This window comes from Macaca fascicularis, chromosome 15 (genome assembly GCF_037993035.2).
Source record: "Macaca fascicularis isolate 582-1 chromosome 15, T2T-MFA8v1.1".
In the NCBI taxonomy this organism is placed as follows: Eukaryota; Metazoa; Chordata; class Mammalia; order Primates; family Cercopithecidae; genus Macaca; species Macaca fascicularis.
In genome coordinates, this window is record NC_088389.1 from 44,762,404 (window position 1) to 44,789,650 (window position 27,247).

The following is a 27,247-nucleotide window of genomic DNA, read 5'->3' on the forward strand; positions in this document are numbered from 1 at the left end:
AGGGGCGGAGGCGGGGGAGGGCTCGGAGGCTGCTCACACCCGCCAGCTCCGCGTTCCCGCTGGCCCCAGCTCCAGCCCCCGAGCCCGCCGGTGGGTACTCAGCCTGAGGTGGGAGAAAGGGGCTAAGCGGCAGACTGGGAGCGGGCTACCTGCGCCCTTTGGCCGAAGCGGAGAGCGGTTATGAGGGCCGACCTTGTGTTGGGTGACGCTAGGTTCCCATCTTGGGGGACTCCTCTCCCCTCTTTCCACATACACATCAAAAATAAGCTTTAGGCCGGGCGCGGTGGCTCGCGCCTGGAATCCTAGCACTGTGGGAGGTGGGTGGATTGCCTGAGCTCAGGAGTTCGAGACCAGCCTGGGCAACACGGTGAAACCCTGTCTCTACTAAAATACAAAAAATTAGCCAGGTGTGGTGGCGTGCGCCTGTAGTCTCAGCTACTTGGGAAGCTGAGGCAGGAGAACTGCCAGAACCCGGGAGGCAGAGGTTGCAGTGAGCCGAGATCGCGCCACTGCACACTAGCCTGGGTGACAGAGGGAGACTCGAGACTCCGTCTCTAAAAAAATAAATAAATAAAAAATAATAAACTTTAGTTGTTCGTATAATGGGCAGAGAGAGGAGCACTTGTGATCTGAAGCAACAGAAAGGAAAAACTGCACACAAGTCCACAAGTCATCCCTAAAATTTGAGGCAACCTTGACAGTGGCGGCCTAGAACTGGCTCCCTATGTGATTCTAGGCAAGACCCTCTTATTCCCTGGGCCTCGGTTTCCGCTATCTGTACCATTAGAAGGTCGAACCAGACCAGCTTCCAGGTGTTTCTACTCATACTTTTCTTTCTTTGAGCATTGTTTTGGCAGCTAAAGATGCCTTGGTCTCACAGAGTGTAAGATAGAAGTGTGCAGAGGGAGATTTCCGGAGACGGAGGGAGATAAGATATCAGCGTTTGCATGAACAGGGGACCAGGGGACCAGGGAAATAAGGTGCAGTCCACCCAGCTCTGCCCCTGTGACCTTCAGCAAGTCACAGCCTTCTGAGTCCCAGTTTCTTCATGAAATAGAGCAGTTGGATAGGTACTGGTGTATATCAAGGAATATTGCACTGGAGAGTTAGAGAATTCTCTGCTTTATGTTTAGGGTGGTTTAGAGTGACTACTGGATATCTCAAGGCCTTTGGAAAGCAGATTAGAATCGAAATAAGTGCTGGGATTCAGACTGAGGCCTGGTTCCAACTGGAACCAATGGGGACATCCAGAGCCGTAATTGAGTCTATAGATTTTCCCATGTCCTCTCCAGCCTTTCTGGGTCTGGAGTCTGGGATGAAACAGGGTGACTGCTCTCTAAAGGATACGTTGTTGGGCAGGTTAAAAGGGCCCTTATGTTGTTGGATCCTTAAAAAGTGTACCACTGGGCTGGGTGCAGTGGCTCACGCCTGTGATCCCAGCATTTTGGGAGGCCAAGGCAGGCAGATCACCTGAGGTCAGGAGTTCGAGACCAGTCTGACCAACATGAAGAAACCCTGTCTCTACTAAAAATACAAAATTAGCTGGGCGTGGTGACAGGTGCCTGTAATCCCAGCTACTCGGGAAGCTGAGACTGGAGAATCGCTTGAACCTGGGAGGTGGAGGTTGCGGTGAGCCGAGATCGCACCATTGCGCTCCAGCCTGGGCAACAAGAGCCAAACTCCAAGCTGACTCTTCATCTTAGTATTCCATTAATTAATTCAACAAATATTTATTTGCCTTGCATTCATTCTCCTAGGCTAAGGTCAAATCATAGATACAAAAATGAACCAGAAATTATATCTCCTCTCAAGTATATTACATGTTCATAATAAAAATAGTGGAAGAAAACTTAGCAGTATTTTTATTTCTTAGTCTACTCATAATAAGTTACAACAACGTAGACGTAACCCAAATTCATATACTTTGTTCTTGAGACTTTTTAATTGCCTTGCTATGTAACATAATGAATTCTTAGCTTTATTGGGTCCAGTCACTCTGATCAGAGGCCATAATTTACTTCAGCTTTAATATCCGCTAGATTTATATATCCATTTGTATATGTTCTCTGTGTATATTTGTGCATTAATATTTGTGCATTGGCCGGGTGCAGTGGCTCAAGCCTGTAATCCCAGCACTTTGGGAGGCCGAGACGGGCTGATCACGAGGTCAGGAGATCGAGACCATCCTGGCGAACACGGTGAAACCCCGTCTCTACTAAAAAATACAAAAAAACTAGCCGGGCGAGGTGGCGGGCGCCTGTAGTCCCAGCTACTCGGGAGGCTGAGGCAGGAGAATGGCGTAAACCCGGGAGGCGGAGCTTGCAGTGAGCTGAGATCCGGCCACTGCACTCCAGCCTGGGCGACAGAGCCAGACTCCATCTCAAAAAAAAAAAAAAAAAAATATTTGTGCATTATGAACAGTATTAATAAGGGTGAAAATGCTGCTTCCAATATGATCACTGTTAATCTTGCAGTCATGCTAGTAACCATAATTTATTGTTAACAGCTTGCCAGAATGAACCGAAAGCTTTATATGCACTAGCTTTTGTAGAGATGCAGTATAATACGCTGGTCAAGAACAGGGCCTCTGGAGTTAAACTGCCTGTATTCAAGTTTCAGCTCTGCCACTTATTTGCAGTATAAACTTGACCAAGCTATTTGATATCTCTGTGCCTCACTTTTCTCATCTGCAAAATGGCCATACAGGTTGAGTATCACTTATCTGAAATGTTTGGGACTAGAAGTGTTTCAAATTTCAGATTTTAGAATATTTGCATTATATACTTAAGGGTTGAGCACCCCTAATGAAAAACCTGAAATCCAAAATGCTCCAATGTGGCCAGGCACAGTGGCTCATGCCTGTAATCCCAGCACTTTGGGAAGCCTAGGTGGGCAGATCACTTGAGGTCAGGAGTTCGAGACCAGCCTGGCCAACATGGTGAAACCCCGTCTCTACAAAAAACACAAAACTTAGCCGGACATGGTGGCACACACCTGTAATCGCAGCTACTCAGGAGGCTGAGGCAGGAGAATTGCTTGAACCTGGGAGGTAGAGGTTGCCGTGAGCTGAGGTTGCGCCACTGCACTCCAGCCTGGGCAATAGAGTAAGATTCTGTCTTAAAAAAAAAAAAAAAAAAAAAACGCTGGGCGTGGTGGCTCAAGCCTGTAATCCCAGCACTTTGGGAGACCAAGACGGGTAGATCACGAGGTCAGGAGATCGAGACCATCCTGGCTAACACGGTGAAACCCCGTCTGTACTAAAAAAATACAAAAAAAAAAAAACTAGTTGGGCGAGGTGGTGGGCGCCTGTAGTCCCAGCTACTCGGGAGGCTGAGGCAGGAGAATGGTGTAAACCCGGGAGGCGGAGCTTGCAGTGAGCTGAAATCCGGCCACTGCACTCCAGCCTGGGCGACAGAGCGAGACTCCGTCTCAAAAAAAAAATGAAACAAAAACAAAAACAAACAAACAAACAAAAGAAATCCAAAATGCTTCAATGACTATTTCCTTCTTATGTCATGTCAGTGCTCAAAGAGTTTTAGATTGTGGAGCATTTTGAATTTTGGATTTTTGGATTAGATGCTCAGCCTGTAGTAACGGTATCTCAGAGGCTTGTGGAATAGATAAAATGAGTTAATAAATATAAAACCTATAGCAATTCCTGGTACATTTTAAGTGCTATTTTTAATCTTCGCAGAAGTCAGTGATGGAGTTATTATCCTATTTTACACATAGGAAAGTGAGACTTAGAGAGGTTCAACAACTTGCCCAAGGCCACATTGAGCTATAATTCACAACTAGTCCTGTCTAATGCAGATACTAATGCATTTAATCAAATGTTGTTCTGACTATTCTGTGCTGCCCTTAATTCTCAGAATAAGCTGTACTGTCAATCAATATTTAGAATTTATTTGAATTCTTAAAATTAAGTTATTAAAATGCAATAAAACTGTTTATTCTTTGTAGACATTTATAATGGAAATTCTGGACTAGAAGTCAAGACATTTACTTAGTTATAATTTTGAGCAAATAATATTTCTATCCTTATTCTGCAGATCTTTAAATAAGTGGTCGTAGTTATAATTTTGAGCAAATAATATTTCTACCCTTATTCTGCAGATCTTGAAATAAATAAATGGTTTATATATGGTGATTTTGAAAAGCTCTTCCATCTCAAATTCTAGGATAATTATTTAAAACAGGAGAAATTGCCTTTTTCACAAAAGCAGTAAACTCTGAAGTAAGCAGTCAACTCAAGATTTTTGATGAACAGAAGCACTATGTTAGGAGCAAAATCAAAATGTTTAATGATGTATTTAAATATATTTTGCATATTTTAAAAATAGATATATAATTAACATTATAGTATACTTTCCTGAATTGTGGAAATGTGAGAGAGATAATCTTGGAATTTTGTAAAATATTTCTTTCTTTGTGAGGGAAAACTACACCTAACCATCTCTTTAATAAACAAGGTCTTTATTTATCTTGTAAATCTCTTTTCAGTGCAAACATGCTTAGACAGAGAAGAGATTAACTTCAGTGGCTTCCCACTAATTGCAGAGATTAAGAAGTGCCTGCCTGAATTATTTTCCAAAGGATACACATTACAAATTATTGCATAGGGGCAGCTCACCAAGAAGATCCTATTGGTTTGGGGGTAAGTAATTCTAAAAGTTATCTTTTCCTTAGAATGTCCCATGAATATGCTTTTCTTGGGAAGTATGGCTCTCTGACTATACCAATCAGTTTTGAGCAGAGCCAATCCATTTATAGCACCTGCAATTTCCAGTGACCTAGATCTGTGGATGACATCTGTCGTTAGTTTGATGACAATGTTGAAAAATAGGTTAGGCTGGCAGATAAGAAGCCCTGCACCCTCTATCTATAAACAATACCACATCCCAAGCTTTTTGAAAACTATCCTGAATTTTGCCTCTCAGCACATCTTGTGGTCTCTTACAGAAAATCCTGGACTATCTGAAGTGGAAGGGACTTTAGATTCGCCATTTCACAAGTATTTTTGTTGTACAGTACTGTGCAAGCCACTCGGGGTACAAAGATGAATAATGAAAGACCTTCTCTCATTATACTCATAGTCTACTAAAAACCATTTCATCTAGTGTCCTAATTTTTTAGCTGGGGAGACTGAGGCCAGAGTGGGGAATGGAGCTGCTCAAGGACACATAATGGGACGAGGCAGGGCTGGGGTAGATCCTGGGTCTCTTGATGCCGCTCACATTGTTTCCATTGCATTATGCTTTTCTGTATTGGTTACCTCGTCTTGTCAGGAGGTAATTCTATCTACTTCTCAAAACGTAGGCTGAAATTCTTCTGGAAAGCTCTATTTTTTTTAACGCTAATGGTATGAATGAGAATATTAAGTTGGTGCGTTTTAGCTGCTGTTCTCTCCTGTAGACAGTTCTTCCTAGAATTAGGTTGGTCATGCCCATAAGAAACTCATTTCCTAGAACTTTTAAGCAGAACCTCAGAAGAAATGGGGATTGGGTGCTCCCACTGCCCCCCATACTTCCCTCAGCTCTTTGATATCACAGCTAGTTGCAGGGGACACTTGACCTGAAGTAGTTGAGACTGGTCCTGAGGTTCGTTGGGTCCCAGCAAATGTTCATGCTGGTCACATCTTCAGGTTTCTCTTTTTTTCAGTTTCACCAGCAACTGGTATAGGACCTACATAAATAGGGTGCTTAGGAGGTGTTTCCTGAATGAGTGGAGGAGCATGTTTGAATGCATAATACATTCTCTTTCTTTTCAGTTCTAGCCTTGTTAGTTGAGGGGGATGATACAAGTAAATCTGGAAAATGTTTCATTATTCTTTTTATTCTAATATGTAATCCAATATTAACATTATTTAAATTCTGGGTCACTGGCTCTCAAACTTTTTGGTCTCAGAACTTCTTTTCATTCTTAAAAATTAAAAACCCCCAAAGAGGTTTTGCTTATGTAGGTTATAGATTGGATTTGAATCCTGCTCTGCTACTATTGTTTGACATTAAAACTGAGATTGAATGCCACATGCAGGGTTTGTTAAATTTAAAAATAAATAAATGAGGCAGGCACGGTGGCTCACACCTGTAATCCCAGCACTTTGGGAAGCCAAGGTGGGTGGATCACCTGAGGTCAGGAGTTTGAGACTAGCCTTGCCAAAAAATGGTGAAACCCCATCTCTACTAAAAATACAGAAAAAAAAAAAAAAAAAAAAAAAAGCCTGATGTAGTGGCGCATGCCTGTAGTCCCAGCTACTTGGGAGGCTGAGACAGGAGAATTGCTTGAACCCAGGAGGCAGAGGTTGCAGTGGGCGGAGATCACGCCATTGCACTCCAGCCTGGGTGACAAGAGTGAAACTCCGTCTCAAAAAAATAAATAAAATAAATAAGTAAATGAATTAATTTAAAAAAACAGAAATTTTAAAGATATTTACTTATTAATTTTCAATTAGTAATAAACCTATTGCATATTAACATAAAACATCATTTTATGAAAAATAAATATACTTTCCAAAACCAAAATATTTAGTTAGAAAAAATGGTATTGCTTTATGGTTTTGCAAATTTCTAATGTTTCCCTTAAACAGGAGACAATTTGACTCGGATATCTGCTTCTGTATTCAGTCTATTGTAATCTATTGTTTATGTTGAGGTATAAAAAGAAAAGAAGGCCTGCACTTTGGGAGGCCAGGGAACGTGGATTGCTTCAGCCCAGGAGTTGGCGAAACCCCATCTCTACAAAAAACACAAAAAAATTAGCTGGGCGTGATGGTGTAAGCCTGTAGTCCCAGCTCCCCGGGAGGCTGAGGTGGGAGGATCACCTAAGCCTGGGAGGTGGAGGGTACAGTGAGATCACACCACTGCACTCCAGCCTGGGTGATAGAGTAAGACCCTGTCTCAAAATAAAAAAGAAAGGAGAAGGAAGAAGGAAAAAGGAAGAAGGAAGAAGGAAAAGGAGGAGAAGGGTGAAGGAAAAAGGAAGAAGGAAGAAGGAGAAGGAGGAGAAGGAAGAAAGGAGAGGAAGGGAGAGAGGGAGGGAGAGAAGGGCCTCACCGAGAGATGTAGTTGGAAAAGGGAAGTCCTCCCAAACTCCCTAAAAGGCTCTCAGAAATCCCCCATGATCCATGGATCACACTTTAAGAAATGCTAGTCTAGGTCGTTACCTATATTGTCTCATTTAGTGTCATTATTTCTAGCATCTCAGAACATCTATTTCATGATTCTGGCACACTGAGAGGTGCCGTAGTGAAATTATTAAGAAAAAAAAAATCCAGCAACCAAGGAAGGTTACAACCTTTTAGAATAACTGAGGCTTTTCTTTTTCAAGAAGCTTCAGTAATGTGAATTATTTTTTATTTTTGATTACATCTTCTTAGTATTTATTTTATTGTGGCAGAGTGCATGTAACATAAAATTTATGATTAGTAACATTTAGTATATAGAGACAATGTTGTGCAACCATCATCACTATCTAGTTTTAGAACACTTTCATCAGTCCAAAAGGAAACTCTGCCTCTTAGTTTTTTTGTGTTGCTATAAAAGAAAAACTGAGCCTAAGTAGTTTATAAAGAAAAGCAGTTTATTTGGCTCACAGTTCTGCAGGCTGTATAAAAAGCATGACACGGGCTTCTGTTTCTGGTGAGGGCTCAGGAAGCTTCCACTGTGGCAGAAGGCAAAGGAGAGCCGGCATCCCATGGCAAGAGAGGAAGGAACCAGGTGAGGAGGAAGGTGCCAGGCTTTTTTAAAAACAGTTAGTTCTTGTGGGAACTAATAGAGTGAGAACTCACTAATTACCAGGGAGATGTCACCAAGTATTCATGAGGGATCTGGCCACATGACCAAAACACCTCCAACTAAGCCCTACCTCCAACATTGGGGATCAAATTTCAACATGAGATTTGGAGGGGGCACATATGCAAACTATATCTAGTCTATTAAGATATTCTATATTACATTCTATCTGTATCTATTAAGTAGTCACTCCCCAATCTCTTCCTCATCCCAGCTCTTAGCAACCACTAATCTGCTTTTTGTCTCTAGGTTTGCCAACTATGGATATTTCATATATATAGAATATGAACTATGTAGCCTTTTGTGTCTGGCTTCTTTTGCTTAGCATGATGCTCTCAAGATTCACCCATGTTGTAATATGTATGAGTACTTCATTCCTTTTAATGGCCAAGTAATATTTCATTGTATGGATTGACCACATGATGTTTATCCATTCATTTGTTGATGAATATTTGAGTTGTTTTCACTTTTCGGCCACTGTGAACAGTGCTGCTGTGAACATTTGTGCACAAATTTTTGTTTGAACATCTGTTTCTGTGTTTTTGGCTGTAAACCCAGGAGAAGAATTGCTGGACCATATGGCACTTCTGTTTTTTAGTTATTACAGGACTTCTTAGTCTTTTTTAAAATCAGTTTTGTTTTGTGTATCTGCAACCTCAGGGCCGTTAAGCGTGAAGCAGGGTGAGGAGGAAAAGCAAAAGCATACAATTAATTAGTCTGAAAAAGGATTTATTTTCAACACCATACTACCATTATTGTGCCTAACAAAATTAACAGTATGTATTCTTTTTATTAAACAGGGAACGCAACTTCCAGCAGCCACAAGGAATGCTGCTACTCAGGTACCAACTGAAACAAGCTCCTCCACAGAAGGTTTGGTGTAGGTTTTGTGCTGTGATGGGGAAACTGCAAAGCAAACTCAAACACAGCACTTACAAATACAGGTACAGCAATCTTCCCCTGGGAGCCCAGGTTTTATCATGCCCCATTAAAACTCTCCACTAAAGAAAGAGAAGACCCAGGGTGAATGTTGATGGCCTTCCCTGAACAGTTTAGTGTGTTTTCTTTTGGATAAGAAACAGTCAGGGCTGGGTGTGCTGTCTCACGCCTGTAATCCCAGCACTTTGGGAGCCCGAGGTGGACAGATTGCTTGAGGTCAGTAGTTCGAGACCAGCCTTGGCAACATGGCAAAACCCTCTCTCTACAAAAAATACAAAAATTAGCTGGGCATGATGGCATGAGCCTATAGTCCCAGCTACTTGGGAAGCTGAGGTGGGAAGATTGCTGGAGCCCAGGAAGTCAAGGCTGCAGTGAGCCATGTGTGCCACTGCACTCCAGCCTGGGCAACAGAGTGAGACCCTGTCTCAAAAGAAAGAAACAGTCAGTTTATTAGCTAGTGGCTGCACCCATACACAGAGGGGCCTAAATCTTTAGGATTAATTGCTAGTGTGAGCAAAGAAAGACTCCTGGCTTCTTGGCTTCAGGATCCCCCTTTATCAGATTCCAATCCTTCAGTCATTCTGCACATTTTCAGAATAAATAATACCATTGCTGACAATGTCAGTGGGTCTCCCTTCTCTTCTCCTTTTTAAATATTCCTCCTTAGTCTGGCCTGAATTGACTTCTTAACCCACATTCTTCTCCCTACCCCACCACACCCCTATCCATTCCCATGCCATTGGGTCTCTCATTTTCTATACTCTTTTTAGCAGGCCTGATGAAATTATAGAAGAGAGAATTCAGACTAAAGCTTTTCAAGAGTATAGCCCAGCTCACATGGATACCGTCTCTGTCGTTGCTGCTTTGAACTCAGATGTTTGTGTCTCTGGAGGGAAAGATAAGGTGGGGTTTGCAGTGTTTCCTGGGAAACGAACTTTATTGCAGGGAAAGGAAGATATTTTGAAAGGAAGTCTAGGGTTTGCATTTCTGGAGCAGGGTTGATGAGTATAAAAATATGAGCTTTAGAGTTAGGAAGACTGGGTTTAAATCCCTGCTTGGCCACTACCCATTCGTTTGGACAAGTCTTTAAATTTTTTTGAGCTTCAGTCTTATCTGTTAAGTGGGAATAATAATGCTACCTCACAGGTGGTTATAAAGATTAAATCAAAGAACGTAGGTGAGATCCTTAACACTGTGCCTGACCACCCACATGTTTTCTATAAATGGCAGAGATCATACTTCCCACCAATGCCATGTTACACCTACATGGAGGCACAGGAGTTAATTGTCAGCAAAAGGAACTTTCTAATCTCTTCTTTTATGCTCTTTACACTGATATGCATTATGATTCCTCCTGTGTTTTTGTCCTCTTTCCTCCCATTCTCGCATTTCTCTCCTTCATATTTGGATCTATCATAGCACTCACACCTGGGATACTGGTAGCACAACTGCTAATTCTTTTTGTAGTGAATAATACTAATAATGGGGCGGGTGTGGCGGCTCACACCCATAATCCCAGCACTTTGGGAGGCCATGGCAGGTGGATCACTTGAGGATAGGAGCTGAAGACCAGCCTGGACAACATGGCGAAACCCCGTCTCTACTAAAAATACAAAAATTAGGGGGGGCATGGTGACGCATGCCTGTAATCCTAGCTACTTGGGAGGCTGAGGCTCAAGAATTGCTTGAACCTGGGAGGTGGAGGTTGCAGTAAGCTGAGATCGGGCCACCGTACTCCAGCCTGGGTGGCAGAGCAAGACTCTGTCTCAAAAAATAATAATAATAATGTCTCTCATTTTCAATAGCCTTTTAGAATCTTCAAATTCCATTTGCATACTGTATTCCACTGGTTCTAAGATGCATGTTTTCACATTTTATTTTATTTTATTTTATTATTATTATTATTTATTTATTTTTTTTTTTTGAGAGGGAGTTTTGCCCTTGTTGTCCAGGCTGGAGTGCAATGGCTCGATCTTGGCTCACCTCAACCTCCGCCTCCTGGGTTCAAGCGATTCTTGAGCCTCAGCTTCCCGAGTAGCTGGGATTACAGGCATGTGCCACCACACCTGGCTAATTTTGTATTTTTTTTAGTAGAGATGGGGTTTCTCCATATTGGTCAGGCTGGTCTCGAACTCCCGACCTCAGGTGATCCGCCCGCCTTGGCCTCCCGAAGTGCTGGGATTACAGGCATGAGCCACCATGCCTGGCCCTGTTTTCACATTGTAACACTTCTTAAATCAGGATGCATCTAAGTATCCTAATTTAATTGGCAGTATTTTGTCTTAAAATCTAGGCCGGGCAGGGTGGCTCACTGCAGTCTCCACCTCCTGGGTTCAAGCGATTCTGCTGCCTCAGCCTCCTGAGTAGCTGGGATTATGGGCATGTGCCACCATGCCTGTCTTATTTTGTATTTTTAGTAGAGATGGGGTTTCTCCATGTTGGTCAGTCTGGTCTCTGACTCCCGACCTCAGGTGATCTGCCCACCTCAGCCTCCCAAAGTGCTGGATTATAGGCATGAGCCACTGTGCCCAGCTTGAAATGGTAAATTTTTTAAAAAAGCACCACAACAAAAATATACAGCGCAGTAGGAAAACAAATCTAACCCTATGTGGAATTCTCCTTCACCATCTACAGCCAGAACCTCCAGTGGAATCAGTTCTCCTTGGGGAATGTTAGCCCAAACCCATCAGTAAGTTTAGAGCAGTGGTCTAGTGTGAGAGGGAGAGAGAGAGAACCACCAGGAGGAAAGAAAAGAAACTCAAAGGAGGGGCACATGAGGAGGGATGGCCACAACAGGGAGCCCCTAATGCTTTGAGCAAGTCCCTGAACAGAGAGGGAGTGAGTGAAGAGGGAGAAAGTAAGGTGGGAATGCAGTAGAGGCTAGTGTCACTTTAACAAGAATTGAGTAATGAAACTAAAATCTTCACTCTCTTCAGACAGTTGTGGCCTATAATTGGAAAACTGGAAATGTGGTGAAAAGGTTCAAAGGACATGAACATGAGATCACCAAGGTAATTGTCAAATGATTATTATGAAGGCAATCTGGAACTGAATAAAGGATAGCTAATAGTTCTAGATATTAAGGGTGACTGAATCTTTGATCTTAAGGAAAAATGCAAAGGCTTTGTTTGATGCTGTGAAGTCCTACTTCAGGAGAAACAGAGCAAACCATTCACTTAGTTGTTGTTACAGGCATATCGAACACAGTTTTTCTTTTGTCATTAAGCCCTTAATAGCACAGGTAGTAAACAGAACACAGCTAATAACAACTCTCTCTGACCTATCCTGACTCAGCAGGTACAGTACTGAAGGCTTACCCTGTGCTTACCATAGCTAGGAAAATGACAGAATCCCTGTGCTCAGCAACCTTTTAGTCTAGTTGGGGACATTTAATGAACATTCAATAACAATGAAATAAAAATTAATTTGTTAGATAGCATTACAGACCAGAGTGAGCTTCCAGCAAAAATGATAGAGAATGCCAGTTTATATATAATTCCCTGCTCTGAAGTCCACCTAAATGAACCAAAAATTAAGATACACACTTCTTTTATAATGAAACTAGGCATCAGCCACAATCCCATAGCACAGAATATGATAGTTGCTCGCCAGATACGTTGTGTTCTGAACTAGACTGATAGGGAACACCATGCTCTATTCACTTATCCCCAGATATTTGACAGAGTGCAGATTTCACTAAAAGAGCTGGTCCTGAATGGTCCTCCCAACAGCCCTTTATTTAGAAAGATGAGGACTAAGGATATAGATTGTTTACCAGTAAAACAAGACAATGTAACAAAATCGAGGCTGCTGCCAGCTTGCTTCTCTTTCTTCTAGTCACCCTAAAATGCCGAAGGACTGGCCAGGCATGGTGGCTCGTCCCTGTAATCCCAGTGCTTTGGGAGGCTGAGGCAGGAGTATCATTTGAGGCCAGGAATGTTTTGTTTTGTTTTTTGAGATAGAGTCTCACTCTCTCTGTTGTGTGATCACAGCTCACTGCAACCTCCATCTCGTGGGTTCAAGCTATTCTTCTGCCTTGGCTGCCCAAGTAACTGGGATTACAGACGTGTGCCACCACACCCGGCTAATTTTTATATTTTTAGTAGAGATGGGGTTTTGCTCGGTTGGCCAGGCTGGTCTCCAACCCCTGGCCTCAAGTGATTTGCCCGAGGCCGCGAGTTTAAAACCAGCCTGGGACATAGCAAGACCCCATCTTGACAAAAAATAAAAAAAACTAGCTAGGCATGTTGGTGCACACCTATAGTCTCAGCTATTTAGACAAGACATAATCAGCCATCAGTATTCAGGATGACAAATCAAGACATAATCAACCATCAATATTCAGCATGACAAATCAAGTTATAGTAAACCTTGGACTGAAAGGAAAGAAAGTGAGAGAGAATTGACTGTGTGTGAGTGTGTGTATGTGCGTGCACTTGTGTGTGTGTGCACATGCATGTGTGTGTGTGTGTGTGTGTGCATGTAATACTTGAGCATGTATCAAGCCTTGTTGAATTTACTGCCAAAGATTGGACTTGCCCTCATTCAAAGATGAAAAGATTAATAAGCAGAAAGGATCCAAAGTGAGGTCTATATGCCTAGATTTTTTTTAAATACACATATAACAAGCTAATGTCAGATGAAAATACACTTTGAAGGAAGAACTACTCAAGAAGCAAACATAAAATTTGATTAATGCTTTTTTACTCTATAAATTAAGAGAACATATACTCTATGAAACAATAAGTTGAAAAAATAAGACAAGCCAGGTGCAGTGGCTCCTGCCTGTAATTCTGGCACTTTGGCAAGGCAAGGCAGGAGGATTGCTTGAGCCCAAGAATTTGAGACCAGCCCAGGCAGCATAATGAGACCCCATCTCCACAAAAAATTAAAAAATTAGTTGGATGTGGTGGTGCGCGCCTATAGTCCCAGCTACTCAGGAAGCTGATGTGGGAGGATCATTTGAGTCCATGAAGTTGAATTCATAGTGAGCTGTGATTATTTCTTTTCTTTTTTTTTTTTTTTTTGAGACGGAGTCTCGCTGTGTCGCCCAGGCTGGAGTGCAGTGGCCGGATCTCAGCTCACTGCAAGCTCTGCCTCCCGGGTTTTTACGCCATTCTCCTGCCTCAGCCTCCCGAGTAGCCGGGACTACAGGCGCCCGCCACCTCGCCCGGCTAGTTTTTTGTATTTTTTAGTAGAGACGGGGTTTCACCGTGTTAGCCAGGATGGTCTCGAACTCCTGACCTCGTGATCCGCCCGTCTCGGCCTCCCAAAGTGCTGGGATTACAGGCTCAAGCCACCGCGCCCGGCCAGAGCTGTGATTATTTCACTGCACTCCAGCCTTGGTGACAGAGCAAGATTTGTCTCAAAAAAAAAAAAAAAAAAAAAAGTGAGACAATAGAAGAATTATCTGGGGGAGAAAAGATTTGAGGAAAAATATTATTAAAAAGTAAAAATTGGCCAGGCAGGGTAGCTCATTCCTATAATCCCAACACTTTGGGAAGCTGAGGTGGGAGCATTGCTTGAGCTCAAGAGTTCAAGACCAGCTTGGGCAACATAGCAAGACCTGTCTCTACTACAAATAAAAATACAAATACATTCAGTGGTCATAGTGGTGCATGCCTATAGTCTAAACTACTTGGGAGGCTAAGGCAAGAGGATCGTTTAAGCCAGGGAGATGGAGGCTGCAGTGGGCTATAGTTGCGCCATTGCAGCCCAGCCTGGGTGACATAGCGAGACCCAGAAAGAAAGAAAGAGGGAGGGAGGGAAGAGAGAGAGAGAGAAAGAGAGAAAGAGAGAAGAGAGAAAGAAAAAAAAGAGAAGAAAAAGAGCGAGAGAGAGAGAAAGAAAGAGAGAGAGAGAAAGAGAAAGGAAAGGAAGAAAGAAAAAGATTATTTATGTGCGGAGAGTGTTGTTCATATGTAAAGGCATGGAAAGACATTCTTAAATCCGTAAAATCTTGCCATATGCAAAGCATTCCTGAATAATATAGTTGAAGGTATATTATTAAAGAATGTGAATGGGCCAGGCGTGGTGGCTAACGCCTGTAATCCCAGCACTTTGGGAGGCCAAGGCGGGCGGATCACCTGAGGTCGGGAGTTCAAGACCAGCCTGACCAACATGGAGAAACCCCATCTCTACTAAAAATACAAAATTAGCTGGGTGTGGTGGCGCATGCCTGTAATCCCAGCTACTCAAGAGACTGAGGCAGGAGAATCGCTTGAACCCAGGAGGCAGAGGTTGTGGTAAGCTGAGATCGCGCCATTGCACTCCAGCTTGGGCAACAAGAGGGAAAGAAAAAAAAAAGAATGCGAATGAATGATGAATAATAAAGCCAACTAATATTAGAGAAGTTCCAAACTGAATTCACTGTATGAGTCTTCAATCCAATTAAACACAGAATTATGTCTAAAGAATTGTCAAAACTAGGGCTATGAGAAGAAATGTAATTGTTTTAATTCTTTAAAAAATTTATATGAATAAAATGCAAAATATTAATAATATGATAATAGACTGGATAAAAATCCAAGAGAGTACCTACAAAAGTGGGAATGAGCCAGAAGTAATATAATTGTGCTAATTAAAGAAAAAATTGTTTTTCCTTATAGGAGATTCTTTTCTTTCTGAAATTAATACATTGAGAATATGAGTTTAAAGATATTAATACATATATAGAGGTATCATGAGAAGAACTCAGGTTACATATTATTTAAATTAAAAATATAAAGAAAGGGAAAAATAAATCTAAAAATAAATATGCAATTTTATAGAAAAAGAAGACAATGAAAATATGACAAAATGTTTTTCAAAACCAGCAGAAAAGATGGAAGAAACAAGATCAAACATATATATGATAGCAGTAAATGTAATTGGGATAAATTCACTTATTGAAAGGCAGTACTCTTACTGAGTTAAAAACTAAAGCCACCTATACATTGTTTAAAAGAGACATATCTAGGCTGGGTACAATGGCTCATGTTTGTAATCCCAGCACTTTAGGAGGCCGAGGCGGGTGGATCACTTGAGGTCAGGAGTTCAAGACCAGCCTGGCCAACATGGCAAAACCCCATCTCTACTAAAAATTAAAAAAAAAAAATTAGCCAGGCATGGTGGCACACACCTGTAATCCCACCTATGCGGGAGGCTGAGACAGGAGAATCACTTGAACCTGGGAGGCAGAGGTTGCAGTGAGCAGAGATCATACCATTGCACTCCAGCCTGGGCGACAGAGTGAGACTGTGTCTCAATAAATAAATAAATAAATAAATAAATAAGACATATCTAATGCAAAGCACCTTTAAAATTTAAAGTGAAATAGTAAACATAGAACAGATATTTGTACACGCGCACACACACACACACACACACACACATATATATAGCAACATTGTTTAGAATAGCCAAAAGCTGGAAACAACCCAAATGTCCTTTGACAGATTCATGGATAAACAAAATGTGGTAATATACATACAGTGGGCTATTTTTCACCCTTAAAAAGGAATGAAATAGGCCAGGCACAGTGGCTTATGCTTGTAAACCCAGCATTGTGGGAGGCCCAGGCAGATAGATCACTTGAGCCTGGGAGTTCGAGGCCAGCCTGAGCAACATGGCAAAACCCCATCTCTACAGAAAATACAAAAATTAGTCGGGTGTGGTGGCACACACTTATAGTCCCAGCTATTCAGGAGGCTGAGGCAAGTGGATTGCTTGAACTCAGGAAGGGAAGGTTGCAGTGAACTGAGACCAGGTCACTGCACTCCAGCCTGGGTGACAGAGCAAGACCCTGTCTCAAAAAAAAAGGAATGAATTTCTGATACATGTTACAACATGGCTGAACCCTGAAAACATTATGCTAAGTAAGAGCCAGACACAAAAGGACAAATATGGTATGATTCCACTTATATGAGGTATCTAGAATAGTCAAGTCCATAGAGACAGAAGTAGAATAATTGCAGGTGCCAGCAGCTGCGGGGAGAGGAAAATGGACAGTAATTGTTTAAAGGTTGTAGAGTTTCAGTTTGGGATGATGGAAAAGTTCTAGAGATGATAGTGGTGATGGTTATACAACAACGAATGTACTTGTTGCCACTGAGTTGTACATTTAAAAATGGTTAAAATTGTAAGTTTTATGTATATTTACCACAGTTCCAAAAAAAAAAAAAACCACACAAAAAAGAACACGATGGAAGAGATCAGAACAGGAAGAACAGGTCAGCAAAGATATATCAGGCAAATGTAAACAAACAGAGCAGGAGTTGGGATGATGATATCAAGCAAAGTTGTATTCGAGGTAAAAAGCATAAAATGGAACAGCGATTTACTTCAAATTCATCATAAGTACAACAGAATCACCTGTCATAACAGTACAGTATCCATTTTTGGGGTGCAGTGATGATCAGGTGTAAAAGGAATCCCACAGGAGGAAGTTCTATAGGAAGCCCAAGAAGGGAAACATCCTCACCAAGGTAACGTGATCTGAGGAGGTGAGATTTTTAACCTTACCCTGAAGGACAGGAGGAAATCTGCTACATAAAGGAAAAGGTAGCACAACATTGAAAAAGGTGGAAATTCAGACTGGCCCATGCTTTGCATTCATAGATTTCAAGCTTAGGTATTACTCTTGAGAAGTGTGTGTGGGGGCCAGGCGTGGTGGCTCACGCCTGTAATCCCGGCACTTTGGGAGGCCGAGGTGGGCGGTTCACCTGAGATCAGGAATTGGAGACCAGCCTGGCCAAGGTGGTGAAACCCTGTCTCTACTAAAAATATTAAAATTAGCTGGGTGTGGTGGCTGTCGCCTGTAATCCCAGCCACCCGGGAGGCTGAGGCAGGAGAATCACTTGAACCCGGGAGGTGGAGGCTTCAGTGAGCCAAGATCGCGCCACTGCACTCCAACCTGGGTGACAGTGAGACTCCATCTCAAAAAAAAAAAAAAAAAAAGAAGTGTGTGGGGAGGGAGTTATGCAGACTCATCTTTTTCCCCCAATTTGAAGTCCAGTCCAACTAGCACACCAGAGCTATTTCAGTGTTACTGTTTTTTCCCTGAGCAGGTAACCTGTATTCCCAATTCCAACCAGTTCTTCAGTGCCTCTCGTGACAGGATGGTCATGATGTGGGACTTGCACGGTTCCTCACAACCAAGGCAGCAATTGTGTGGCCATGCCATGGTGGTCACCGGATTGGCTGTGAGTCCAGGTAAAACAAAGTGAACCTCTTCCCAACACCTTGATACTTTCTGAAAAACCCTGTTCAGGTCCCATCTCACAGGCTGTCTTCTCACCATTGTTTCCAAAGACTCATCACAGCTGTGCACTGGCTCTCGGGACAACACCCTGCTTCTGTGGGATGTGGTGACAGGACAGAGTGTGGAAAGAGCATCTGTCTCCAGAAACGTGGTATGAACTCGAACTTGGTACAGAACAGGGCAGCAGAAAGGAGCATGGGGTGAAGGAAAGGCTCAGGAGAGAAATCAGGAGGCCCATGAGCAGAAATTAGAGCCTGGGTCCCAATTGCTGTCCCCTAACCTGCTGTGAGACCCTGGCCTCTCGGGGTTATTAGATTAGATGGTCCCTTGAGTCTTCTGCTCCAGACAATGATTTTACTCACTCATATGGGAATTAAAAATGGTCTTCATTATTTCACTATTACTTTTCTTCTGTGGGCCAGACACTGTGCTAGGAACAGGGTTAGTGACCAAGGACAGAGTTCCTGTCCTCCAGGAGCTCACAGCTTATGCTTATTGTATGTTCATACATGTAACATCATGTGGAGAAATAAACATTACCTTTTGCTTTATGTAGAATTTGCATTGCTTTTGAAGGACCAGTTGTTTTCTAGTAGCAGACTGGTATAAACTGCAGAGCCTTTGGAGTCAGTCATACCCAGGTTCAAATCATGGATCTATTACTTACCAGCTATGTTATCTCAAGGAAGTTACTTAAGCTCTTAGAGTGTCTATGTCTTCATTTATAAAACGGGGAGAATTCTATCACCTGCTAAGGTTCTTCAGAGGGTGAATTGAAATACTAGATGTGAAATACCTGTCGTTGTACCTGACCTATAGTAGATGTTCTTTTAGTGGTCGTCAAATTTCAGTCCCAGTCATCTTTTCTAATTTTGAAGATGACTGCCAATGGTCAGATGTGCTTGCCCCATGCCCTCTATATTGGTGGAGTTTACTGGAAGAAAAGAAAATCCTGTTATTTTGGGTTATTTTGGAAACTGTTTTATGCCTGTCCAAGCAGGAGCCTGCAGGGATAAAGAGAAACATGAATGCGCTTCCTGATCCCCATGAGGTGTTGGGCTAGAGTTTCAGTGAACCCGCCTTACAACAGGGGCTGTTCTATCTGCCACACAGCTGGGGTTTCAGGCACTCTAAGGGTGACTGCATGTATTTTGGTGCTCACAACTGGCCCAGCTGTTCCCTTGCTGCTGATAACCTGGGAGATGCAGGTAGCATGACTGATAGGTATCTGCAAAATGTAAGATGCCTGTAAATGAATTTGCTAGTTCAGAATCCTTGAGAAGAGGCACAGTGATGCTAGTTAGCACATTTGACAGGAATTACAGCAGAGGAATGACTTGGTGTGAGAAGTTCTGAACATTTTGCTTTTTCTAGGTCACTCACCTGTGCTGGGTCCCCAGAGAACCATACATACTACAGACCTCTGAAGATAAAACCCTCAGGTGGGCTTACTGAGCAGCAGTGAAAGTGTTTCTTGTGAGGTTTGTGGCTCCCATGTGTACATGGCTCCATTCCCACTCTGCTTCTCCACATTGCTCTGCCCTTCCCAGAGCCTTCTGTTCCTCTCCCCTTCACTGGTGGTGGGGCCTCTCTGCTCTGGCCCCATGGATCATTAAGGTAGGGAGGGACTGTATACCATGAGATCAGGCCTGGTAAAAGCCCCTGTTCTAGATGGTTTCAAAGCATCTGATTCAGCCAGCTCCTGCTATGTGAATGTGTTCAGATTAACCCCAGAATCAGTCATTTGCTTGTCCCACCCTGTCAGGCTGCCTGGCTCTCCTTGCTACTCCTGCATGGCTCCTGGTGTTCTCAGTCACCCAGCCTTCAGCTGAAGCCCTCCCTGGGGAAGCAGGGTCGAAATCAGCATCAGGGGAGTCAGTAAAGTCAATAGTTCTTAGACCGGAGAGCATAACTAGAAACTTTGGATCTCAGAAGAGATTCTCCTTAGAAAATGATAGGAATGGGGTAAAGAGGTAAAAATAAAATAAGGAGCAAAACAAAATACTCCCCAGTGGACCCCATAGCCAAGGTTGGCCATGACCTGTATGTAAATCTTCTGTAACTGATTCTGAATGATGACTGATCTTCCGTATCGTAATAAGTATCTTTTTAAAAATTTAAGTCACAGGCACAGAAATATCCTTTTGTCCATGGAAAGCAGTGCCTCAAAGGACCAAATTAACAAATTAACTTGTACAATTAAGATGCCTGGTCTCAATTTCTATTAACTGATCTCAAAATAGAAAGAACTCAGATGTCATTCAATTTGGTTACTTCCTGCCAGCTTTAGAGTCTCAGAGATTGATCTGGTTCATGCTGCTGTTTTTAGGTAAATCATGCCATTCCAATCTGGCTGGCCTACACAGCAAAGAGCCAAGACTTTTATGGTAGTGGGACAATACGGGTATATTTCAGCCACATTTACTACAAGCTAATTTCCTGCCCTAATCTCTTTCAGATTATGGGACAGTCGGGGGCTGCAGGTAGCTCATATGTTTCCTGCAAAGCAGTACATTCAGACCTACTGTGAAGTCAGTGTGGATGGACACAAGTGTGTCTCCTGCAGCAATGGCTTTGGAGGAGAAGGCTGTGAAGCCACGGTAGGAGACTGTGTGAGGTCCAGGTATCTGGTTGCTGATGAACAGATCACTTACTCTGGCCTCATGCCTGTAGCTGTTCTACACAGGCGAGCTCTGCTAATGGCTCAGGCCTCTTTCAAAATCATACTGTGAGTGATTCTTTGCATTCCAGTTGCTTCATTTAAGAAACATTCATAGGGGAGGCCGAGGCAGGAGGATTACTTGAGCCCAGGAGTTTGAGACTAGCTTGGGCAACAGAGCAAGACCCTGTCTCTATATAAAAATAAAAAGTTAGCTGGGCATGGTGGCGTGTGCCTGTGATCCAAGCTATTCAGAGGCTGAGGTGGGAGGATCAACTGAGCCCAGGAGTTTGAGGCCAGCCTGGGCAACAAGGGAGACCCCATCTCAAAAAAATAAAGAAAGAGAAGAAAAGAAACATTCATCAACTTAGGGCTCTCTGAATTGGTAGTAGGAAAGGGGAATGGGATGAGAGTCAAGATGGGGAAGAGCTAAACACAGAACTAGTCTGCTGATGTCTCTACTCGCAGCAGAGCTTGGAGAGGGGAGGGACTGTTTGAAGAACGAGATTTATTCCCATTATAGGCATGGCCACAGTAAAAGAAGCTCAAGCTTTTCAGGAAATTTGGAGCTCTAGTGTTGGTCCAGGGCCTACTCCATCCCTTACACATATACCTTCCTTGCAGTTAATTTTGGAATAGATTGCCTAGGCTCCTCCAAAGCACCTTAGATTCATAATTGTAGAATATCAATTAAAAGGGTTATCTAGTATTCAAATAGAACAATTATGCCTCCTATTTTATCGAACATTTCTTGTGTGCTGGGCACTGGGCTGAGCACATTACATGTAATATCTCATTTAATCCTTAAAAACAACCCCATGAGTTAGGTACTATTATAATTCCCATTTCACAGACAAGGAAATAGAGGCATGGCAAGTTGACATTTCTTGCACAAGACCATATCCCTAGTAAATGGTAGATTGGGGTGTTGCAGCCTTTGAATGTAGCATCTCTTTTCTAAGTGAAACATTTCCAGCTCCTACAGCTATTCCCTGGATAACATGCTGTCCAATAACTTCATTATCTTTTTGGACATAATTCAATTTGCTGTCCTCTCTGAACATTATTCTCCAGCTGTGATCTGATCTGTATCTATGAGAGTGGGACTGGCAGCACTGACTGGCACTTCCCTCTTGTAGACACTAGTCTTCACACATCAAGGTTCAGCATCTAGGCATTAAATCAGAATGTCTACATCTATATGTACTTATACCTATGAGGTACTTCTAACCATGGGGTCCCCACAGGACCCACAGATGCCAAGAGGTTGAAATAAGGCAGCTCTTGAGTTGCCATGAAAGCAAACAACCCCATACTGTTGTTTCGGGTTCCCCATGATGGAACACCATCATGCTGTAGGACTAGGAGCTTTTACTTCCCTAACCATTAAAAAGGCAAAAACTTATGACACATTCTTAACCAGGGTTGTTTGAGACATAGTTGAGGCTTAAAATAATCACTAGATGGGGGTTGTTGGGTCTGTGGATGGATGAAGATATGTGAGCAGGTAAGTGGAGGGAATAGGTACATCATGGGAGCGGGGGTGATGGATATTGGTGGACGAAGCTAGGCTAGTAAGTATGAGCTGGTACATGTCATTACTTTGCAGTTGTGGGACCTAAGACAGACTCGAAACAGAATATGTGAGTATAAGGGGCATTTCCAGACTGTTGCATCCTGCGTCTTTCTACCAAGAGCATTGGCCTTGATGCCTTTAATTGCTACCTCATCACATGATTGCAAGGTGAAGATTTGGAACCAAGATACTGGAGGTAAGGAGCCTGCTGTCAGTTCTCTTTGAAAGACACATGAAGTCCTAAAACCTTCTTTAAAACTCCCTCTTCCCATTGCTCAGCATTACAAAGCCACCCATCTTCTGCCACTGTCTAGTCCTGTGGTTAAGAGGTGATGTCAAGATGCTATCCCCATGTATCCCCTGGTACCATGTTGCATAGACTCATTTCTGAGAACTCACATAGATTTGGCTCTTACATTCTTTCTACCTGAAGTTCTTCATCAGATTCTAATTTGTGACACTTAAAATACCTGGAAAAGAGAACAAGAATTGCCACTTTTGAATTCTTCTTTCGAGGACTAAAATGAAACCCTCAGCTTTTGGTGAGGTTAAGGGGGAGTCAGGATAGTTTCAGAAAGTCTCTGCCCTGTTTTGATTCTGTAGCTGAAGTTTAAGAACACGGTAAGCTCATAACATTTCAAAGCATCAGAGAAAAAGGATGTCTTATGCAACCCAGGTCCCCAGATTCCTGGATCTGCTGGAGCCAGCCCCTGCTGGCCAATTGTTAAATATTCAGGATTTTTGTGAACTGGTTTTTAAACCTTTGGTGGCCTGAAATCTGATCATGGTGGAGGTATTTACACCATGAAAATTGACAAGTGCTATGAATCGGTGGTGGTAGTGTTTTTTCCTCCAGAAAGCTGGTTTACCAGCACGTCACTGCCTCCATCTGTTCTGTCCTGGACACAGGGTTCTGCCAGACAGAAATAGCATTGACTTAAAGAACTTTAAACCAAATCTCTCCTACAGCAGCCTTCTAGAACTCAGCTCCTCTCAGGGGAGACAGGGTAGTTCCCTCAGAGAATAGAGGCGGGACCGTGTCTTGTGGGCACTCTGCAAATAGCTGTGGCCACAAGCCAAACTTCCATAGTAAGGACAGCCTGCTGTACCGTCACCTGGAGCGGCTTCTCCAGCCACCCAGGTGTAATAGTTGCTTGAGGAAAAAGAGCAGATGTTTTAGACTTAATGATCATAAACCTTACCAGGGAGAATGAGGTCTGAAAGTGTTGACCTGACCAAGTGGCACAGATTCCCTGCCCACCAGGTATGAGCCTGTAGATTTCAGAAGAGTGGCCTCTAAGATGCAGATGGAGGGAGATGGGTCAGCTGAAACCCCTAAAGAATGCCTTTCAGGCTCCCCCATTATCCTTCATCTCCAAGGCATCAAGACCCCAGGAAGCCAGCAGCTAAAGATCAGTATCCTTGTATGTTTTTCCCTGCCTGGGCCCTGCTTTATTCTCTGGGCAGGTGACTGAGGGCAGCTTTGTAACATGTCTTTAGCTGGTGAGACCCTGATACTTCTTGGTGATGGTATGCATCCTGTTTGGCCCATGTGCCATTCTCTACCATTGATGTCGTGGGGTTGGCCCAAGTTCTGACCTCCCTGATATGCTTTCCTCTGAAGAAGTGGGGCCTCTCTCATACTGGTTAGATATGTACAGCAAATGCTTTATTTCCTTGCATTTCTCATGAAGACATCACGTTTCATGATGCTACACTCTTGGCCTAATCTGCTGGTTCCCCTTTTCCCCCCAGCCTGCCTTTTCACCTTGTCTCTGGATGGATCAGGACCCTTGACTTCTCTGGCTGTTGGTGACGCCATCTCCTTATTGTGTGCAAGTTTTAACAGAGGAATTCACTTACTCAGAATGGACCACAGCCGAGGGCTGGAACTGCAGGAAGTGGCAGCATTCTGAGGCCAAGAGACACTCACTGGACAATATCAAACCATGGCCCTTTCTCAGCGTGGCTTTGTGTCTTTCCCAGTTATCTTGTGGGGAGTGGGATGTAGGGCTGGTATTCTTTGTTTAGGTTCACTTAGAAGAGGTATCAGTGTTGTAAGTCAAATAATTTAAGTCCAGTGATTCAAAATCAGGCATAGAGTCCAGAAACATGGACTACACATAAGGTTCTCTATTTAAGTTAAATACAAATGCAACTTTTTAGTGAGCTTGTAGGACTACTCTTCAAAAAAAGTTTATTGCTCAGAATGATGACCTGTAAATGTAAGAGTGGCAGGCCTCTGTCTGTGAAAGTCAGAACACAGGGCTCAAGCCTCTGAAACTGACCCTTTCCAAGTCTTCACAAAAGAAAAAAGGCAATGGGGAGAGAGAGTGTTTTGGTTACATCAGAAATAATTGAGATGGGAAAGAATAGTGCAGCTCCATAGAGGAGACAGACTGTAGACAATGAGATTAAGCTTCAGTCACTGCTCCTCAGCAATGTGAAGAATCAAAGTCAGGGCAAGCAAGCGAAAGCTTGGACTTCTATTCAAAGTGGCAGCAGAGTGGGAGGGCGGTGCCCTTCTAGCCCAATGCTGCTGAACTTGTGTGAAAATCAGACCTGAGATGGCTTGAAGCGGCCAAGAATCACATGGGCATTGCCCAGAATTATAGGAGTTAGCACATCTGCTCTACAGATAAGAAAACATTGAAATTCAAAGATTAAGGCCAAAAATATCTCACTTGCAATTTTAATATTTGTATTTGGATTTATATAAATGAAACATATATATATATGTTTTGGAATGGCCAGAGTGAGGCAAAGGAGATCCCTGAAATAACATTAGAACATACAGGAAAAACGAGGCAGGCGGATCACTTGAGGTCAGGAGTTGGAGACAAGCCTGTACGCGCGTGCCTGTAGTCCCAGCTACACAGGAGGGTGAGGTGGGAGAATCACTTGAAGCTGGCAGGCAGAGTTTGCGGCGAGCTGAGACTGTGCCACTGCACTCCAGCCTGTGTGACAGAGTGAGACACCTTGTCTTGAAAAAAAACACATACAGGAAAAAGAGGGATGGAGTCAACTGTGCCCCAGACATTAAGCCCCCTTCAATGAGGAGGGGCAAGGTGCTCAGGCCTGCCTGTGTGGCCCCCAGGAGTCAGACCTCAGCCTCGTGCTCACAGGCCCATTTTCATCCAGGGAAAATGGAGTCCTTTCTGCCTTCAGAGATGCCCACACATAAGGCACATGAGGCCTGGAGATTCCCTTTCTGACAAGTCCCAGCCAAAGAAAGATTTTGCTTTTGTCTTCTCTGGCCTCTGCTTGTCTCTGATACCAGTGGCTGACAGCCACCTTCCTTGTTCCCTCTCTTGGTGTGATCATGGCTAACTGCAGCCTCAATCACCAGGGCTCAATCAATCCTCCCTCCTTAGCCTCCTGAGTAGCTGGACTGCAGGCATGCACCACCACACCTGGCTAATTTTTTGTGTGTTTGTGTAGTCTCCTGGGCTCAAGTGATCCATCTGCCTCAGCCTCCTCAAGTGTTGAGATTACAGGTATGAGCCACTGCATCCAGCTGAGAGTCTGTTCTTAAGCTAGTACAAACAGTCAGACCGGACTTTGAATCTCCACTTCTCCATTTAGCTGGATGATCTTGGGCAAGTTATAAAATCTGTTTCCTCTTCACTTTATAACATGGGGCTCATGATCATACCTCACCACAGGGCTGTTCTGAAGACTGGACATAGCTATTTTAAATGCTAGGAAAGGCCAGGTGCTGTGGCTCCTAGCACTTTGGGAGGCCGAGGCAGGAGGATCACCTGAGGTCAGGAGTTTGAGACCAGCCTGACCAACATGGAAAAACCCCATCTCTACTAAAAATACAAAAATTAGCCGGGCCTGGTGGTGCCCGCCTGTAATCCCAGCTACCCGGAAGCCTGAGGCGGGAGAATCGCTTGAACCTAGGAGGCGGAGGTTGCAGTGAGCCGAGATTGCACCATTGCACTCCAGCTTGGGCAACAAGAGTGAAACTCCATCTAAATAAATAAATGCCAGGAAAGGTGCTGACAAATGGTAACCATAATTATTTATTGTCCTCTCTGTCCAGACTAAATATTCCCTTTCCATATTAAACATTTACCGTTCTGCCAGATGAGTTGGCTCATGCCTGTAATTCCAGCACCTTGGGAGGCTGAGGCAGTCAGATCACAAGGTCAGGAGTTCAAGACCATCCTGGCCAACATGGTGAAACCTCGTCTCTACTAAAAATACAAAAATTAGCTGGGTGTGGTGGCGGGCACCTGTAGTCCCAGTTACTCAGGAGGCTGCGGCAGGAGAATCACGTGAACCCGGGAGGCGGAGGTTGCAGTGAGCTGAGATCATGCCACAGCACTCCAGCCTGAGCGACAGAGAGAGACTCCGTCTCAAAATAAAATAAATAAATAAAAATAAACGTTTACCATCCCTTCATCCATTCTTGGATCTTATCCTCTAACCCTTTGGTCTTGTTTTGCTCTCCTTTGATTCCTTGTTATGGGTCTTTCAACTCTGGAAAGACAAAGAGGTAGTGGGAGAGGAAGCTAGAGGGCTGAATACATTTATTCTCATTTGTTATTCCCAGTATTCCCTGTGTTGTTATTTCCGTTTCACAGATGAGGAAGCTGAGGGCTAGAGACATGCAGTACTTTGTCCAAAGTTACATAGATATTAAGAAGAGCTGAGATATGAATCTGGGTCTGCCTGACTCAAAGCACTTTCCATTGTATCATGTCACAAAGTCATAGACCATGACATTGTTTGTATCTTAAAGACCAGTTATTAACTTTCTGGCTCCAAGGAGATCCCCTGCCCAAGGGCCTAGGGGTAGTAGACAGCTGTCTCAGGGACAGTCTTAGCGTGTGCTGGGTTATTAGTGCATCAGCTGACACTTTTTCCCAGAAGGGAGAGAGGCAGCAAGTCAGAAAGTCCACGGGAATGAGTTGGGAGGGGGTTCCAAGGAAGGGGGACAGGCTGCCAGGAGAAGGAAAGTACACGTGAGAAAATAGTAGGGCTCTGATGAGTTAGTAGGGTTATGTTACCAATAAAATTGTTTCCATAAA

The 27,247-nt window shown here is 43.3% G+C and overlaps 1 protein-coding gene across 6 annotated transcripts; it reads left to right on the forward strand.

Moving 5' to 3' along the window:
- On the forward strand, positions 1 to 27,247 carry WDR31 (WD repeat domain 31). Of its 6 annotated transcripts, none has more exons than XM_005581019.3 (11): positions 1 to 90; positions 4,504 to 4,657; positions 8,594 to 8,737; positions 9,503 to 9,635; positions 11,669 to 11,743; positions 17,780 to 17,924; positions 18,024 to 18,124; positions 19,348 to 19,415; positions 20,432 to 20,573; positions 22,242 to 22,404; positions 23,964 to 27,247. In XM_005581019.3, the coding sequence occupies exons 3-11, from the start codon at positions 8,622 to 8,624 to the stop codon at positions 24,122 to 24,124; spliced, it is 1,104 nt and encodes a 367-aa protein (XP_005581076.3). In that variant the 5' UTR covers positions 1 to 90; positions 4,504 to 4,657; positions 8,594 to 8,621; the 3' UTR covers positions 24,125 to 27,247. The 6 variants fall into 6 exon arrangements, with proteins under 6 accessions (XP_005581076.3, XP_005581078.3, XP_065386257.1 ...); XM_005581021.3 differs by having other exon boundaries at positions 9,506 to 9,635; XM_065530185.2 differs by having other exon boundaries at positions 9,506 to 9,635; positions 11,673 to 11,743.

What these genes read in the sequence shown, in the direction of transcription:
- WDR31 (XM_005581019.3), top strand. Translation starts at nt 8,622, where the DNA reads ATGCTGCTACTCAGGTACCAACTGAAACAAGCTCCTCCACAGAAGGTT. An exon ending in CACAGCACTTACAAATACAG is followed by an intron (nt 8,738 to 9,502) that starts GTACAGCAATCT and finishes TACTCTTTTTAG; the next exon opens with CAGGCCTGATGAAATTATAG. An exon ending in TCTGAAGATAAAACCCTCAG is followed by an intron (nt 19,416 to 20,431) that starts GTGGGCTTACTG and finishes AATCTCTTTCAG; the next exon opens with ATTATGGGACAGTCGGGGGC.